Source organism: Mobula birostris, chromosome 14 (assembly GCF_030028105.1).
Source record: "Mobula birostris isolate sMobBir1 chromosome 14, sMobBir1.hap1, whole genome shotgun sequence".
Lineage (NCBI taxonomy): Eukaryota > Metazoa > Chordata > Chondrichthyes > Myliobatiformes > Myliobatidae > Mobula > Mobula birostris.
Window position 1 is genome coordinate 14,007,175 of NC_092383.1, and position 16,506 is coordinate 14,023,680.

A 16,506-nucleotide genomic window follows, 5' to 3' on the forward strand; every position below is an offset into this window, starting at 1 on the left:
GTAGATTTGACGATTTGGTTCATCATCTCCATTTATTTCGCATCAGTATGCCTATAGACATTACTCAGAGACTGGCAATCACCAATTTGAGTTCTAGCTTCAGGTGGAAGTCAACAGGCTGCAGCAGCTAGCTACAAACTGGCGTCAAGCACAGTGTCCTCCATAATTTCGGAAGCCTGTAAAGCTTTATGGAAAGCATTGCAGCCAGAGTTCCTTCCCTGCCCTTCAGTCGCCCAATGGGAAGCTATTGCAGCTGATTTTTGGCGACTATGGAACTTTCTGAACTGTATTGGCAGCATAGATGGAAAACACGTGAACATCAAGGCACCGCCGCACGCCGGGAGCGACTACTACAACTACAAGGGCGCACACGCCATTGTCCTGTTGGCTACCTGCGACGCCAGATATCGATTTACGGACAAGAAAGTGACAGGGGCATCTTCAAGGAGAGCAGATTTGGTCCTATGCTGCTTGAACACAAACTGAACCTGCCCCCACCAGCCAATTTTCCTGGAACAGGAGTCAAAATTCCGCATGTAATCGTTGGCAATGCTGCGTTCTCTCTATTTCATGCGTCCCTTTCCAAGTATGTCACAGACATTGAATTCAATGAAAATTAATTTCATGTAATACATCCGTGCTAATTTTGCAGACTCAGACGCAACAGGGTCACCTCAGCCAGGCAAGTGGCGAAGAGTGGTAGCAGGGGACACAAATCTTTTGGAACCTCTGGATCCTCATTACCTTTCAAGGCGCCGTTCCACCAGAGCTGCCACTGATGTACAGAATGACCTAATGGCCTTCTTTCAACCACCCCATGGAATTTTGCTATGGCAGAACAACATAGTGTGCCGTGGCCAACTTAAATCAGTAAATTGTAAGGTCATAAGATAAATGAACCTATAAACAACATGTAGCTGTTTGAATAAAAAAAGCAAGTTATAAAATCAAGTTGTTATTTATTTGCAGTAACGTGCACAATATTATACAAGGTGCAAAGTATTACATTAAAAAGGTGCAAAGTTGTAAAGCACTGACAATTATACACAGCTTAGTGCCCAAATATAAGTGTAGAAAATGTATAGTGTAGGAACTGACAAAATATTAAATTATTAAATACCAAAATATTAAAATATGCAATTGTTCATTGTTTCTGCTGCTGCCTCTCAAATAGTAGTTTGTGGACATCGAACATTGCCTGTGGCCTCCGCATCATATCTACAATTGTTTGCCCAAACCTGGAGAGCTCATCATTTTCTTGCAACAGTCTATGTTGCAGTTCCACCCTGCGTTCATCCAACTGGGCGACCTGCTTCTGAAACCAGTCATCATGTTCTTTCCTCTTCTTCTTCTGTGCCATCCTTGGACTGGGGGTCAAAGGAGATGGCTGGGGGGGACGGAGGAGATGTCTCACTACTCGATGATGATTCTGCACGTGAAGATGGAATGTCTAGGGGTTGGTTTTCCTCAGCAACTGAAGTGGTGGACAACCCTGAGGTCGAATCATTTCCATCCTGTGATGGAAAAAATTGCAAATAGTTTAAGTTAGTCTTTGTACTTATACATACAGGTAATACATGCATTCAGTGTCTGTACAGAGATTGGCAGAGCTATGGAAAACAGAAAACGGCATATGGCTACATTGGCAGAATACTGGTTATTGTGTTTGCATTATGAGCAAGCCAGATAAAATTACAGCTTATTACATATTACATTTTTGTTTCACGGAAGCATTATCTTTGTGCAAATCAATATGCCATGATTACAACTAGACAGTATTGCTAGCTTGCTAGCTAGCCTAAACACTTACTACAACATAGAGGTTTATGATACAAAGAACATGTTGTATTTACCTTGTTGTCGTCATAATTTGACTGTTTCCTGGTGCTTAATATGTGGCGCCAGCCGGGAAAGAAAGAAATAAAATGCGGGCACTTTTTTTCTGCCTGGGTCCCCACTCCTCTTGGCGAGTTTTTTTTCTGGACGCGCATGTACTTGTCCCTCAAGATTTTCTATTTCTTTGTGCATTCCGTGATGTCCAAACCGGTGTTTGTGGAAATTTCTTTCATTGAATTTGATGCCATGTCTTTATAGTCTGGTGACGAAGAGTTGTACAAATGTACATATTTTCGGACTTCCTCAATTAACCTCTCCTCGATTTGGTCCATTTTCCAACTCACGTTCTTCTCTCTCAATTTGAAAATGGCGGAGAAGCAGCAGGAACCAGAAATGCGTAGGAGGAAATGCGATACTACCAAGCGGACCAATCACGGTTGTTGCGGTCTGCATTGCCGCGACGCGTAGTTGCATTTTTGGGGAGGTGCGCGTCAGGCTACGGCATAGGGTACGCAGCTACGCCGTACCTACGGCGTAGATTTGATGCAGAAGTATAAATTGGCCTTAATTCTAGTTAGTTGTGCATAACAATGGGGTAGTATATGGTGACATACAGTATATGTACTTTGATAATAAATATACTTAAATTCTACAAATCACTTAGTGACTCCACTTCACATGGATTAAAGACCAATGTTCCAGACCTCATGGCCTCTTCACATTCCTACCAAAATGAATAGCTCCTCAGCACTAATGCTCATGAAACACAACTTCCATTCTTTCACCAGTAAGGAAGCTAATGAAGCATATTTCAATTTGCGTAACAATTTCTAAAACTTAGCAACAGAATAAACAAGATAAACAATGTAATACTGTGCTATACCAAAAAGATGACAAAAGTACCCAAATACAATTATGTTCACGAAATGACACAATGGTGCAATTTAAGCACATCTTTACTTCAGAGTTATCGGATTTATCAAATTAAAGATGGAATACCTCAAGATCTTCAGCGTTACCAGATTCTAGATACATCTTAACAATAGCCACAGTATTTTTTATGAAATTGAACTGGGACAATTCTTCCTCCAAAACACATTTCTGGTAAGTCGTTTTCAGACTAGATACCATTTCCTCATTACTTTTAAAATCTGTAAGAGGCAGATATAGAAGTCAATTTAAAAGTTGCAAATCAGTGCTGTGGTAAACAGGGTGCAATTAAACACAAATGAACACTCAAACTGATTTTTCCTAATAATACTCCCCCAAACAAATATTAACATAACATTGTATACTGTTTTAGTCACCATACTGCATGTCCTTTTAATACTGCAAATTTAAACTAATTTCCAATGATATTTCAGTATTTTTTAAGGAGACAAATTCCTAGGCAATCAGACATCACCCTGCAGAATCAGATTCACTATTCACCAAATGCTATTTCAACCCAGCTCTAAATGAGTGAATAAATAATACAAAATTATTCCATATTCCTTTAATCTGATATTGATCGGTCATAGCAAAGATACTTCAACAAATGTAGAAATAATGAGCAACTCTCATAAGTTTTTACCCTCCAAACAGCAAATCGAGTTTATGCAGGGACCATCTACCTTACCATTTTCAAGATTTCAATGATCTGATGAGAAGCCATCTTTGAACTATGTACCATTTAGAATTTAGATGTTAGGTCATTACTGAGACCAACCTGCAATATCCTTTCTCGCTTTTTTATTTTTCCGTTTGTCCCCTGAATGCATTTTGGATTGATTGGTGGATAATCCTCCAGAAGGTGCTTGTACCCCATCTGTTTGACTTTTTTGAGCTTTCACATTTAGTCGAGCAACATTCAACATCTGGAGAGAGCGACTCATGGATTTCATCTTTTGTCGGATGGGAGTTCGCGGACCACCTTTAATTTAATAAAATGTGTTCAGAAAACCAGACGGGAAAATGACAGATAATATAGTTTAAGCATAATGACGCAAAGCCAGAAATGTTTAAACTGAGATCTGTCATGTTAGGTTTCAAAGTTTTAGAACTTATTCAAAAACAAGAAAATAGATGCTGGAAATCTGAAATAAACACAAAATGCTGGAGTTAGGTCTTCTACAAGTCAGATACAGGTTTCCCCCGCCATCCGAAGGTAGAGCATTCCTATGAAAAGGTTCGTAAGCCAGAATGTTGTAAAGCGAAGAAGCTTTATTTATTTATATGGGAAAATTTTGTTGAGCGTTCGCAGACCCAAAAATAACCTAGCAAATCATGCCAAATAACACATAAAACCTAAAATAACAGTAACATATAGTAAAAGCAGGAATGATATGATAAATACACAGCCTAAATAAAGGAGAAATACTCTTCCACAATCATTACTGAACTGTTCTCAGAGCGAAAATCTCACGCAAGCGCTGTTGGCAAAAACACGCGCAAGTGCTCTCCAGTAATCTTTAAGCTACGAAGCTGCCAAATCATACCAAATAACACAAAAATATACAGCTGATATAAAGTAGAAGTAATGTATGTACAGTGTAGTATCACTTACGGGAATCGGGACAGCGCTGAGCACACTGATGATGGTGTGTTAAGCTGAGTCATTGGAGTTTGGGTCGTGCAGTGGCCCCCACCCTCCAGGCCGCTGAGCAATACATTGCCGCGAAGAACGCAGGGGTCCAGCTGTAGCCGGGAGGTACACAGCACATCTTTAAGAAAAAAGCCGAAACAAACATGCTAATTAATTAGGTGCTGCCCGTAATTGTCGGCCCAGATCAGTGCCGATTTCCGATTGCGTCGTCTCTGATCTGGGCCAACAATTACGTGTTGGCAGCACCTAATTAATTAGCATGTTTATTTCGGCTTTTTTCTTAAAGATGTGCTGTGTGCCTCCCGGCTACCTTTGCATTCTCCGCGAATCGGTATCTGTCCGTGGCCTGGGGGTTGGGGTGGTGGGACACTGGGGTGTCATCTCGTCGCCTGTTTCCATTAGAGCAGGCAGCTCATCTTCTCCTATGAATGCCCGCCTCGATGTCGAAGGTCGAGGTTCGTCGTCTGCTGTGGCTGATGTGGAAGGTTTGCTTGACTGCTGAGCCTCGCGTATTTTCCTATCACACAGTTCTTTAATAAGGACTCAAACCATCCTGCAAATATTCCCTAAACCGACGTACCTTTTCAGAATTAAAGTTGTACTTTATCATTACTCATTCGGTTTCAATTGTTATCCTTTTTTCTTCCAATTGCATCAGCTCTTCATCTGTCAGTTCTTGGTGATGGGATGCCAAAACCTCTTCAACATCATCTTCCTCAACTTCCACAAGCCAAACTCACGTTGTCCTTACTTCGTTCACCACAATCAAAACGCTTAATTATGTCTAGTTTTACCCTAAGTGTAACACCCTTACGAGCTCTTTCAGGCTTTTCCGATACCATAGAACTCATCTTGCAAACAGCTGCTCACAGGCTCATGTTTAAGCAATGCCGGCAAGAATCTGGGGGAGAGTGGCTGCTCGGGGCGTGCTGCCTTTTATCGCACGCTGAATTTTTTTTTTGTAACAGTGAAAACACCTTCTGAAAGCGAAAATAGGGTACTAGTGTAGGTCTTTCATAACAGTGAGGTCTCATAAAGCGAACGTTCAAAAAGCGGGGGACACCTGTACACTCTATCCTCGTTATATGCATCTTCAGACTATGCGGATTCACAGTTATGCGAGGAACCTATTTCTACCAACGTCTCATTATATGCGTCCAAGATTCACAGTTATGCCAGGAGCACTGCCTTTCCGCCAATACAAGTCACGTGCGCACACCTCACAGTCTCACTGTTGGGATGAGAAGCACCGCTTTCCCGCCAATACAAGTCAAGTGCGCACGCCTCACAATCTCTCTCCCGCCACTCTCACATTGGTTTTGGCAAGGTGTGGATGCGCGATCTTAAACTTTTGTTGGTTTTACCTACGGTGCAGTGATTTTGTGCTTGAAATATTTAACTATGTCTCCTAAGCGTCCGATGTCATGTCTTGGGCCGTCAGCCAAGCGGCAGAGAATTGCTTTAACACTTGAAAAACAGCTGGAAATTATAAACAGCGCAGCATCAGCTGAAGGTAATCAGCTCTAGGATGCTACTGCCAGGAACGGAATTTTGCCTTTAAAGTTCTTTTGTTGCTTGACAATGCACCAGCCCATCCTAAATATTTGGACAGCATTCATCTTAACATAACAGTGCATTTCCCGCCGCCTAACACAACATCGCTGATTCAACCACTCGACCAAGGTGTAATCCACATTCAAGGCATACGTACTTTTTTACCGCGAACTATCTCTCAGATGCTGCAAGCAACAGACTATTTTAAAAATCCCCAGAGTTTACCAACGGTGAGGGAATGGTGGAGGTCAGAACACTTGGTACAAACGGCGATGGACATGGACCCAAGTCTAGAATGGAGTCAGCATTTCAGTCATTCCCTGCCTTCAACCCTTCTTCCCTACAAGTAAATTTATACTGAAAAACAAAATGCTGCCAAGCAAACAACCCTCATCACTTTATGCAAATCGCTGTAATCTGCTGCTGCCGGCAGTTCTAAGGGTTCTGTGAGTCTTCCTTCACCCTTTGCTGTGCTTGATATTATCCTGACGACCACAACCATCCACCTTATCTGTGTAAAGCTGCCCGGCATCACAACAACCACTCACCTCCCGGAGCGAACACACCTGCCACTGTTGGTGAGTACTATACACCAGAGGATGTTAACTTTCTATGATTTATTACATCGAATATTACCTTAAATTGATTAAATACAATACAAATGTTGTCTTGTAGTACTGCTTTTGTGTCTTATTGGTATAAAAATGTGAATAAGTTACAGATAAAACATATTTAGGAAGCCCTCTGGAACGCATCCCTATTTTCTCCATTTAAATAATTATTCATATTATGCGATTTCACATTATGCATCAACTTCAAGGAATGTATCCCTCGCACATAACGAGGATAGGGTGTAGCATTTGTGGAAGAGGAAAACAAAGGTGGCTACATTCAGCCTGAGGACTTGTTCTAATGAAAGGTCATCAAATAAAATATCTGTTTTTCTTTCTACAGGTGCTATCTGCAATACCAAGAACATTTTTTATTTGTTAAATTTATTCCTATCCAGAACATCTAGTAATCTGATAACTTGAATAGCTTGCTGATATTATGATCACAGAAATATTCATATATAGTATTCATACCATAAAATGGTGAAATAATCAAATAACCCAACCACAATAGTGGGAGTTCAGAGAAGATGCATCATAAGTAAAAATTCACAGCAACATATTTTAAGTCACAGAAAACACTTACATCTTCTTCTTTTATCTTTATGCTCTATATTTGCTCCAGCTTCATCTGCAGCTTTCCTCTGGTAAAACTCAGCTAATTGACCAGTTAGAGCAAGTTCAGAGTCTACGTCCTCTTTGTTATCCATGGCTTCAATTGATCTAATAGAAAAACAACATCTATAAACATTTAAGTTTATTTTTTTTAAGAATGATTCAACTACTTGTTATTTCAAGAACTGAAGTGATTTTAATAATTTACCTGAATGATTTCATTAGACTGGAGCTTGCTCCTGATAATTCAGATAATGGAAACCACCCTTCAACAAAGGAAATATTTTCATGGGAGGTCTCAGACAACTCCAAGTGCACCCAGTCTGGAACAGTAACATCTTTTGGAAGGAAGAAAATTACTTTTAATTTTTTTGCTTTATACCACATGACAAAGCTGGAGTGCCTGAAGCTGAACACAATGATGAAGCGATGGTCATATTACTGAAATACCTGAAAAGGGAGCAGATAAATCCAAGCCACAAACTATACAAGCACATGATTCAAGTGGGTAGTGACTGGGTGACAATGGTTACCTCAGATGAGTTGTAAAAATTTCAAAGGAATGCTGAGATTATGAAACCCTTGGACAAATTTGGCTTTGGGACCAGACTGCAACACCAATTCTTTGCTATGTTTAAATGTGTACAGTATTAAATGCTTAATCAGTCACAGATTTTTCAACAGTCAACGTTTGCACAATTTGCACGTTTGATGCTAGTTTATATAAATTTGAGACAATATAATAGAAAAATGTTAAGTTATCTACTTGGTCTTCTGAATTCATCTTGTAAAGATGTGCAATCGTGATTTAATTGTTGTTATAGAAGATGAATTTAGCATTAATATTTCATTTGAAGTAGTTATTATTCCAGTGACTTCATTTATGTTTTTATTAAAATAGGGTTACCATACATTAATTCCCCACCCCTCAACTAGAACGGATTCCAGAGAATAACAATGGCATATAACCTTGCCAAATATCACCACTTTTAACATCAAATAGGTATCAAACAAACCCAGACAACACTGTGAACTCGATTTCACAATTGCTTTTAAACATAAAATGTTAAATAACAATTTTTAAATTGGCAAGTAATATAGGAACTAAACAGTTCAACCAAAGTCAATTAGCTTCTATTTCAGTGTAATTTGGAAAGATTTAACTTTCTTGATTTCCTATTCCAGTGACTACACAAAACAATTACCTCAAATATTACATGCTTTGCTGCATTGCTGTCCAATTACCTACATCCTTGATTTGGAAAATAAATTTGGATTGATTAAGCACCATTGCCTCAAGGGAAACAATTGCAAAAGAAGAAAAAAAATCAAAAATTAGAAGACAGATGTCAGAAATTATGCGGCCCAACAGTTAGAGCAGCAGTTAAAAAATTCTGCAATTGTCACAAGCCATCCAACATACAGTGAACAAATCGTACCAGTATCAGCAATGAATATAAAAGTAAAATGCACAGATCACCTTGACAACTCAAATGGCATACATTCCCACGAACTCAGACTCAGGTTTATTATCACCAATGCACATCCTGACATTTGCTCTTTTGCAGAAGCACTACAGTGAGGCACCACCTTTACAAGATGTCCTCCATAGCGGGGAGGGCTGTACTAAAATGGAGTTGGCTGAGTCTATAATACTCCGCAGCATCTTGATATTCTACATATTGGAGGATCCCTAAAGGTTGTCAACCAATAGACAATATGCACTCCACCGTACATTTGTAGAAATCTTCGATCTTTGGTGACTTCCCAAATCTCCACAAACTCCTGAAGTACAGCCACTGGCATACGGTCTTCTTTGTGATTGCATCAATGTTTTGGATCCCAGATATATCCTCTGAGATGTTGCTGTTGAGGAACTTGAAGCTGTTCACCTTTTCCACCAATGACCCCCTCAATGAGGACTGGTGCATGTTCTCCGACTTTCCCTTTCTGAAGTCCACTACTAATTCAGTTTGTTGATGCTGAGTGTGAGGTTGTTCTGTGACACCACTCAACCAGCTGATCTTCTGTTACTCCTGTACGACTCCCTCTTGCCGTCTGAGATTCTGCCATCAGTGAATTTATAAATGGTATTTGCCTTGCCACACAATCTTGAGTGTAGAAAGTAGAGCAGTGGGCTAAGCTCATATTCTTGATGTGGGCCTGTGTTGATTGAGGAGGATATGCATTACTTATCTATACTGTCTGAGGTCTCCCAATGAGGAAGTTGAGGATTCAGTGCAGGTGTGGTAGAGGCCCAGATCTTGAAGCTTGTTGATTAGTAGTGAGGAGATGATGGCTTTGAATACCATGATGCAATAGATGTACATGCTGCTGTTGTCCAGGGGGCTCCAAAGTGAGCGGAGACTCAATAACTCATCTTTAGATCTGTTGTGGTAGTAGGCAAATTGCAGCAGGTCCAGGTCCTTGCTCAGGAGTTAATTTTAGCTACAAGTGAGCTTCATCACCATAAATTTTAGTTCTACCAAGTCATAGTTGTAGAGGTAGCTCAACCTGTTCCTCTTGGGCTCTTTTCAAGCAGGTGGAAACCTCTAACTGCAGAAGCGAAGGATTGAAGAAATATTTCGTTTTCTCTTGACCATTTTTATGTAGCATCAAAAGACATCAATTCTTAACTCTTCTAATGAAATATGCATCCTTAGATTTAAAATCAGATCAAATAACTCATTGTATGGTCACCTCAATTTGCCTCGTAATAGAAGATGACGAAGCAGATTCCTGTGGTCAAAACGGTACACAATTAAAGCACTGAAGCAAATCAATGCCACATACAATCTTTACCCACAAAATCTACTGTAGACCCTCACTCAAGTTTAAAATTCAGAATCTGAATGTTCAAGTTCAGGAATAACAGAAGAATTACATCCTCATTACAGACCACAGGGAATGCAATCATCAAAAATTTGCAATTATTATTGCTACTTTGCTCACCTGAACTTGTCAAACATTCTTCAGGACTGTCAGAAATGAGCTTCAGGGCTTTGTCCACAATGTGTGAGAGTTCAGAGGGCATTTCCTGGCTCCTTTCTGTTATGCCTGCCTGCAAGAGAAGCTCCTCAAACTCTGGTGAGTGTGCCTGAATTAGTGTGACAATTGCAGTACTACGATGCAAGGGAGACAGTATTCCTGTACATGTGGGTAGGCGATCATTAGTCATCTCTATATCAGCAACCTGTAAAATTAATACCATAATGTTCACGTTATTAAGTACTTGTCATTATTTTTCCCCAAGGCTACAGCTTTAATATGAGTAATGTTATGCAACACAATGCAAGATTTAAAACAAGCTACAAATAGTAAACATCAAGTACTATATTTCCTGTGATATCATTCCAACATGACAGTAGTACACAGACATCAACAAATCTTTCTTACCAAAACAAAGTACCCACCATGTGCAATTCACTGTAAGCCATTTTCTGCAGAAGTCGTTGAAGGAGACTGCTATCTTTAGTTTCTTTCTGTTCATGTTGTTGCAAGACCCAAGAATGTGTAGACAAGTCACCTCTTTTTGGATTCCAATTCCTCATAACTCCTTTCACTATAATGTTCACTGAATCGGTCAGGTATTCCTGTGTACAGGAAATTGGTTCCAAAGTGATAGGACAGCAAATCTTCTGCCCTCCTGTTCACAAACAGATATTTTTACATATACACAACACTCAAAATAAATAGTGAAATCACTGCTAGAAGAACTTCCATTTAAATAACATCTTGTAACATCCATTAGAAATAACCTAAAGTTCAAATTTAGTCAGTTGTTATGATTTACATTGATGATTACACATACAAATCTCCATGGAGATCAAGACATGGATCTGCCTCTGAGAGTTTATACTGAGAATTAAAAATTGCTCAGGATTAGGGAAAGTATTCGAATCAGGCTTATTATCATCGAAATAAGATGAAATTTGTTTTGTGGCAGTAGTGCAAAAAATAATATATTACTATAAATTACAATAAATAATACAAAGAGGAATAGGAAAGCACAGTTCATGGACTATTCAGAAATCTGCCACAGGGGAAGCAGCTGTTCCTAAAACATTGAACCTGTCTTCAGCCTTCTTTACCTCCTCCCTCATGCTAGTAATGAGAAGATGGCATGTCTTAGGTGATGAGGGTCCTGTTGATGTTGAGCTCTCGACATTATCTCAAAGACATAACTTTGCCTTTAAACTCCAATGGAAAATGCAGATACGGTTAAATTTTAGAATGGCAACTATTGTTATTCTTCTTGGATTACTTCACATTTTCATGAACTCCAGTTAAATACAGACCATATTTCCTCATATGACTGAAGGGCAGATCACTCACCCTGGCAATCAACCATGTAAATTTACTTTTATTTTTTCCAGGGTCAGTATATTCTTCCACAAGAACAAAGACAAAATGATCTCTCTGTCTCACCAAACCTGAAAAATATCAGCAAGGTTCCCTTGCTCTCCTATATTAGAGGCTGACATCCAACTTGCCCTAATTGCGTGGTGTACTTGCAGGTTTACAGTTTTGCAACCCATGAACTTGCACTCCAGATCCATCTGTAATTTTATAAGATTCCTAGCACCTAAAAGAATCAATGCTGTTCCACTATTCTTACCAAATAGCAGCATTTCTCTAGATCCTATCAGTGAATCCCACATGCTCCTTGTCTCTGCTAAAAGTACTCCATCATATTCAGCTCACAGTCCTGCTTCCTCGGTCAATACTATGAAATTTACTAAGCCATTTATTTAACCGAGGGCTCACTGATGATCCCTGTAGCAATCCACTGGTAATGATCTGCCAACTTGAAAAATATTTCATTAGTTCTGATTGCTTTCTCTTTAAGAAATCTTTTATCCATTCTAATGTTACTCCTCATCTTGTGGACCTTATGCTGTGAAATCTGTCATGTCTAATTAAATGTATGAAACTGCAGGAAAGAGAAAAAAAAAGCGGATACGGAACCAGAGCATGTACTCGGGCTAGTTTGTTAAGAGACCGAAGGGTTGGGTAAGAATAGTCAACACTAAGGAGATTTTGAGGACTGGGTCTTGCTGTCTAATGCTGGGAGAGGAGAGGGAAAGTATGTTTGGAGACTCTTTATTCTGTAGTTGGTTTGAGGGTGTGAGGGGCTTAACATTCAGAGCTGTGATGAATGATCAGATCCGCCTGGGTGATTTTATTTTACTAGCATGGATACAATAGACCGCGTGGCGTATGAATCAGTAAACTTATGACATGGTACATTATCAAACATCCACTAGAAATTCCATATTATTAATATTTCCTACTGATGTCACCTTCCTTACACTGACAACTTAATTAAAGGCAGGCTGATTACCAAGTCTGGATTTATATTGTGTGTATGCTCTGAGAAATTGTTTTGCAACAGTACTAATATTTTTCTGTAAAACAGTTAAATGTCAGAACATAAGATAGGAAAGGCAAAGTTATAATCCCAAATCATGTTTAAAAGTGTCAAAGGAAAACATCAGTGCACAAGTACATTCTCTAAATTCTGGCAGCGATCACAAAGTAATCATAATTACCTTGTGTGATAGTCACAAATCCATGTTGCAGTGGAAATGTATTTCGATAGAAACTATCAATGCTAACAAAATAATTCATGGTGCAATCAAATGGGAATAAAGCATCCACTGTTTTCAACTGTTTTACACATTCCTTGGCATATTTTCCATTCTGGCCGAGCTGAGAGTCCAGTGAAGTTTTTTCAAATGGTAAATAAGAATCTTTAAGTGAAAGCTCCATTAAAGCAGCAAATGGAATTAAGCTCCCACCAACCAATCGCATCACCTCCGAAATTAACCTGTAGCCAACATGATCAGAAGCTCCAATGAACTAGATGGAGAGAAAACAAATTAAAGAATGTCATTTCAGAACAAAACTAGGCATACATACAGATGTTCATAAATGTGCACAGCAAATTCTTTAACAAGAAATTGCTCACTGCCCCATAAGTTATGTCACATTACATGGTCAAAGTATGTTTTTTTATTTTTAAATGTGGTGAGGGGTTCTATCTATACCAAGGGTTTTCCCAGCCTTTTTAATGTCATGAACCAATACTACTAAGCAAGGGGCCCACAGACCCCAAGTTAAGAACCCCTGATCTACACCATTCTTTCAGTGAATATAGAAAGCCTCAAAAGCAAACCATGGAAGGAATGAGAGTTTTTTTAAATGATGAATAAAGTCAGGGAACCAGGGTAGTTTGAGGTTCTTAAATATTCTATAATGTTCTTCTAAAGGGCAAGCAAGACTTACTGCCAGTCCATTTCTGTAGATTCCAAACAGTTAGTCAAGCCTCCTTAGGGTCACTACCTGGATGACAGGTGGATCATGTTGTGTTCAACAGGGCAGGGTAAGAGTTTCTGTATTTCCAGCAGTTTCACCTGGCCTCCACATATTCCCAAAGAGACACCACCGTGGTGATCTGTGCCTTTCCCTGATGCCCCTTCTCCATTTTGAACATCATTGGCTAGGAATTCCACAAGTTCGTAAGCATGTTACATTTGTTGCTAAGGTGGCTTTACCATGAATGAACCATTTTCTTCTTCCTCAGCCATTTCCTTGCTAAATGCCAGAGCAAGTCCTAGAATAATTTATACCTTATTACATTCTTGGAAACCTCTTGCCATGATGGATCGTGGAGTAGTAACCACTTTGGGAATCTAGGGTCAGGACAAGGTGATCCACACTCCAATCGTAATTAAGGTTTGGAGATTCCATTCAGGAGGCTTGATTGGAAAAGGGGTTAACAGACACAAGAGGGCCCAGACCATGGTATCATATAAAAGCAAGGGCAAACGCTTTATTGTATAAAATGGTCAGGAAGATGTCATTTACCAAAGGATCTCACCATCCAAATCATGCCCTATTCTCACAGCTACTGTCAGGCAGGGGGTACAGGTCAGGCCTGAGGCTCCAATCCGCCAGGTTCAGGCACGCACACAAAATGGAGGAACTCACCAGGTCAGGCAACATCCATGGAGATGAACAGACAGTTGATGTTTCGGGCCAAGACCACTCTTCAGGACTGAGAAGGAAGGGGGAAGACGCTGAATAAAAAGGTCGGGATGGGGAGAAGGGAAGGAGGCTAGTTGGAAGGTGATAAGATGAAGCCAAGTAGGTAGGAAAGGTCTAGAGACTGTTCATTTCCATTGATGCCACCTGACCTGCTGAGTTCCTCCAGCATTTTGTGCATGCTGCTTTGTATTTCCAGCATCTGCAGAATTTCCCATGTTTAAAATTAAGGAACAGCTACTTTCTTACAATTATCAGGTTCTTGAGCTGACATGCACAACCATAATCAATACAGTATCATATTAGCAACACTATGACAACTTTAAAGTTGTTGATAGCATTCTCTCTTTTACTATACACGTCTTCCTTGTGAATACACTATCTCTGATGTTATGAGCTTGTGATGCTGCTGAAAGTAGATTTTTCATTCCATCTGTACACAAGTCTACTTGTGTGTCAGTTTTTGAATCTACCTGCACAGTCCTAACCCTATGGCATCAATGGAACACTAAAGATCACTTCTTGCACTATCACTTTGATTGTCTTTATTTTTCCTTTGCACTGACTATCGTCATGCTTTTGCAGACATTCCTCCTCCCAATGCAAGGCAAATGTTATGTATAGTTTGAATTAGTCACAGAAAGGTACCGCACAGAAAGAAGCCCTTCAGCCCATCTAACCCATACCGAGCCATTTAAACTGCCATCCACCTGCACCAGGATCATAGCCTTCCAAACCGCTACCATCCATGTACCGATCCAAACTTCTCTTAAATGTTAAGATCGAGCTCGTTTCACACTCACAACCTTCTGACTGAAAAAGTTTCCCCTCATGTTCCTCTTAAACTTTTTACCCTTAACCCATGACCTCTAGTTGTAGTCCCAGCCAATCTCAGAGGGAAAAGCTTGTCTGTATTTACTTATCTATTCCCTCATAATTTTGTATACTTCTATCATACCTTCTTTCAATATCCTGCGTTCCAAGGAATAAAGTCCTAACCTATTCAATTCCGGTTTTTTTGTGATGCTCCTCCAAACACACTTTTCATGGCAATTTAATTCACGTACTAGACTAGGAAGTACACAATAGGCCGGTACTTGTTCATTGATGTCAGTGGCACCAGAGATTTAAAAGCGGCGGCTTGTGAAATCAGGGTGTACAGCTTACCTGCTGCAAGGGCTGAGTGTCCACCCAATGCAGGGCGATGTTGTGGCCGGAGAGGAGTGCCCGGACCGGCGGTGGGATGATTTTCTCCGCCAGCTGGTGACAGTTGTCGGCGACCGAGAGCTGCAGGAACCTACCCAGGTCGGCCCGGGAGAGAGGGCACGGGGCGAAGAGGAAGAGGACATTGCGAGGCCAGGGCTGCGGGGCCTCGGCCGCTGACCCGCGGCCCAACTTGGCTGGGGAGGTGATGTCGGGCCGGTCCCACGGGTAGTCCGACAAGGCCTCGATCAGCGCGGTCTGGGTGGCGGCCGCCGTCCCCCGCCGCCGGCTCTGCCCCAACTCCCGGTTCAGGGCTTCCTCTAGTTCCTGCAGGTGCTCCAGCCGCAGCTCCCTGAAACCGTGGCCGTGGCCCCGGGACACGCGACCACGCGCGGCCGCCGAGTCGAAGAGTTTAAAAGCCCAGCGGACGTCCTGGAAGCCAGCGCGACAGGCCGAATGCAGCAGCACCCGCAGCGCGGCCCGCCGCACCAGGGCCGGGCTCAGATCGCGCTCCGAGGCCGCCGTGTCCACCAGGAAGGCGAGGTTGTGCGACACCATGGCCGGCCTGCCGGGCCGAGGGAGCTCTCACTCCCTCGCCATCTGCCACGGCTACAGAATCGCCGTCGCCATCTCCCTCTTCAACTTGGATGAACTGTTCTTGGCGCCTTTTTCGTGCCCAAGCGCTCATTGGTCAAGGATGTGTCGTACCGTCTGCTCATAGGGTGAGTTATAAACCTGCCTACTAATGTCATTGGTTCCATTCCAGCAATTTGGCAGTTTAGTGTATTTGATTGGCCATGAAACTTCCTAGCTCAATCATTGATTGGGCATTTGCCTTTCGGCATATCCATACATATATTTGATTGGATAATGTACTTTGAAAAATTGCCAATTGTGTGCCAAAGAAACATTTTTGATTCTTGATTGGAAGGTTTAACAGTCAATCTGAAGGCACAGCCAATTGGTGGATTGTCGTATTTAAAATTCTGAAGTTTGTCTTTTTAAAAACCTGCAGCATTTTAAAGGGAATTTGCACCATATTCAGCACAGCCTATA

The 16,506-nt window shown here is 41.0% G+C and overlaps 1 protein-coding gene and 1 pseudogene across 2 annotated transcripts in view; both read right to left on the reverse strand.

Moving 5' to 3' along the window:
* ticrr (TopBP1-interacting, checkpoint, and replication regulator) overlaps positions 1-16,079 on the reverse strand; it is a 41,795-nt gene extending 25,716 nt beyond the window's left edge. The window contains exons 1-8 of one of the 2 annotated variants that reach the window (XM_072278121.1): positions 15,415-16,079; positions 12,753-13,062; positions 10,614-10,846; positions 10,153-10,393; positions 7,409-7,538; positions 7,172-7,308; positions 3,545-3,748; positions 2,836-2,987 (exon numbers count right to left, since the gene is read on the reverse strand). In XM_072278121.1, the coding sequence (XP_072134222.1) occupies positions 2,836-2,987; positions 3,545-3,748; positions 7,172-7,308; positions 7,409-7,538; positions 10,153-10,393; positions 10,614-10,846; positions 12,753-13,062; positions 15,415-16,008 (2,001 nt within the window). In that variant the 5' untranslated portion in view covers positions 16,009-16,079. Of the gene's footprint in view, positions 1-2,835; positions 2,988-3,544; positions 3,749-7,171; positions 7,327-7,408; positions 7,539-10,152; positions 10,394-10,613; positions 10,847-12,752; positions 13,063-15,414 lie in introns of both variants that reach the window. The other variant, XM_072278119.1, reaches the window with a different exon arrangement.
* Positions 1,064-2,545, reverse strand: LOC140209592 (uncharacterized; annotated as a pseudogene).
* Positions 16,080-16,506: the final 427 nt, after the last annotated feature.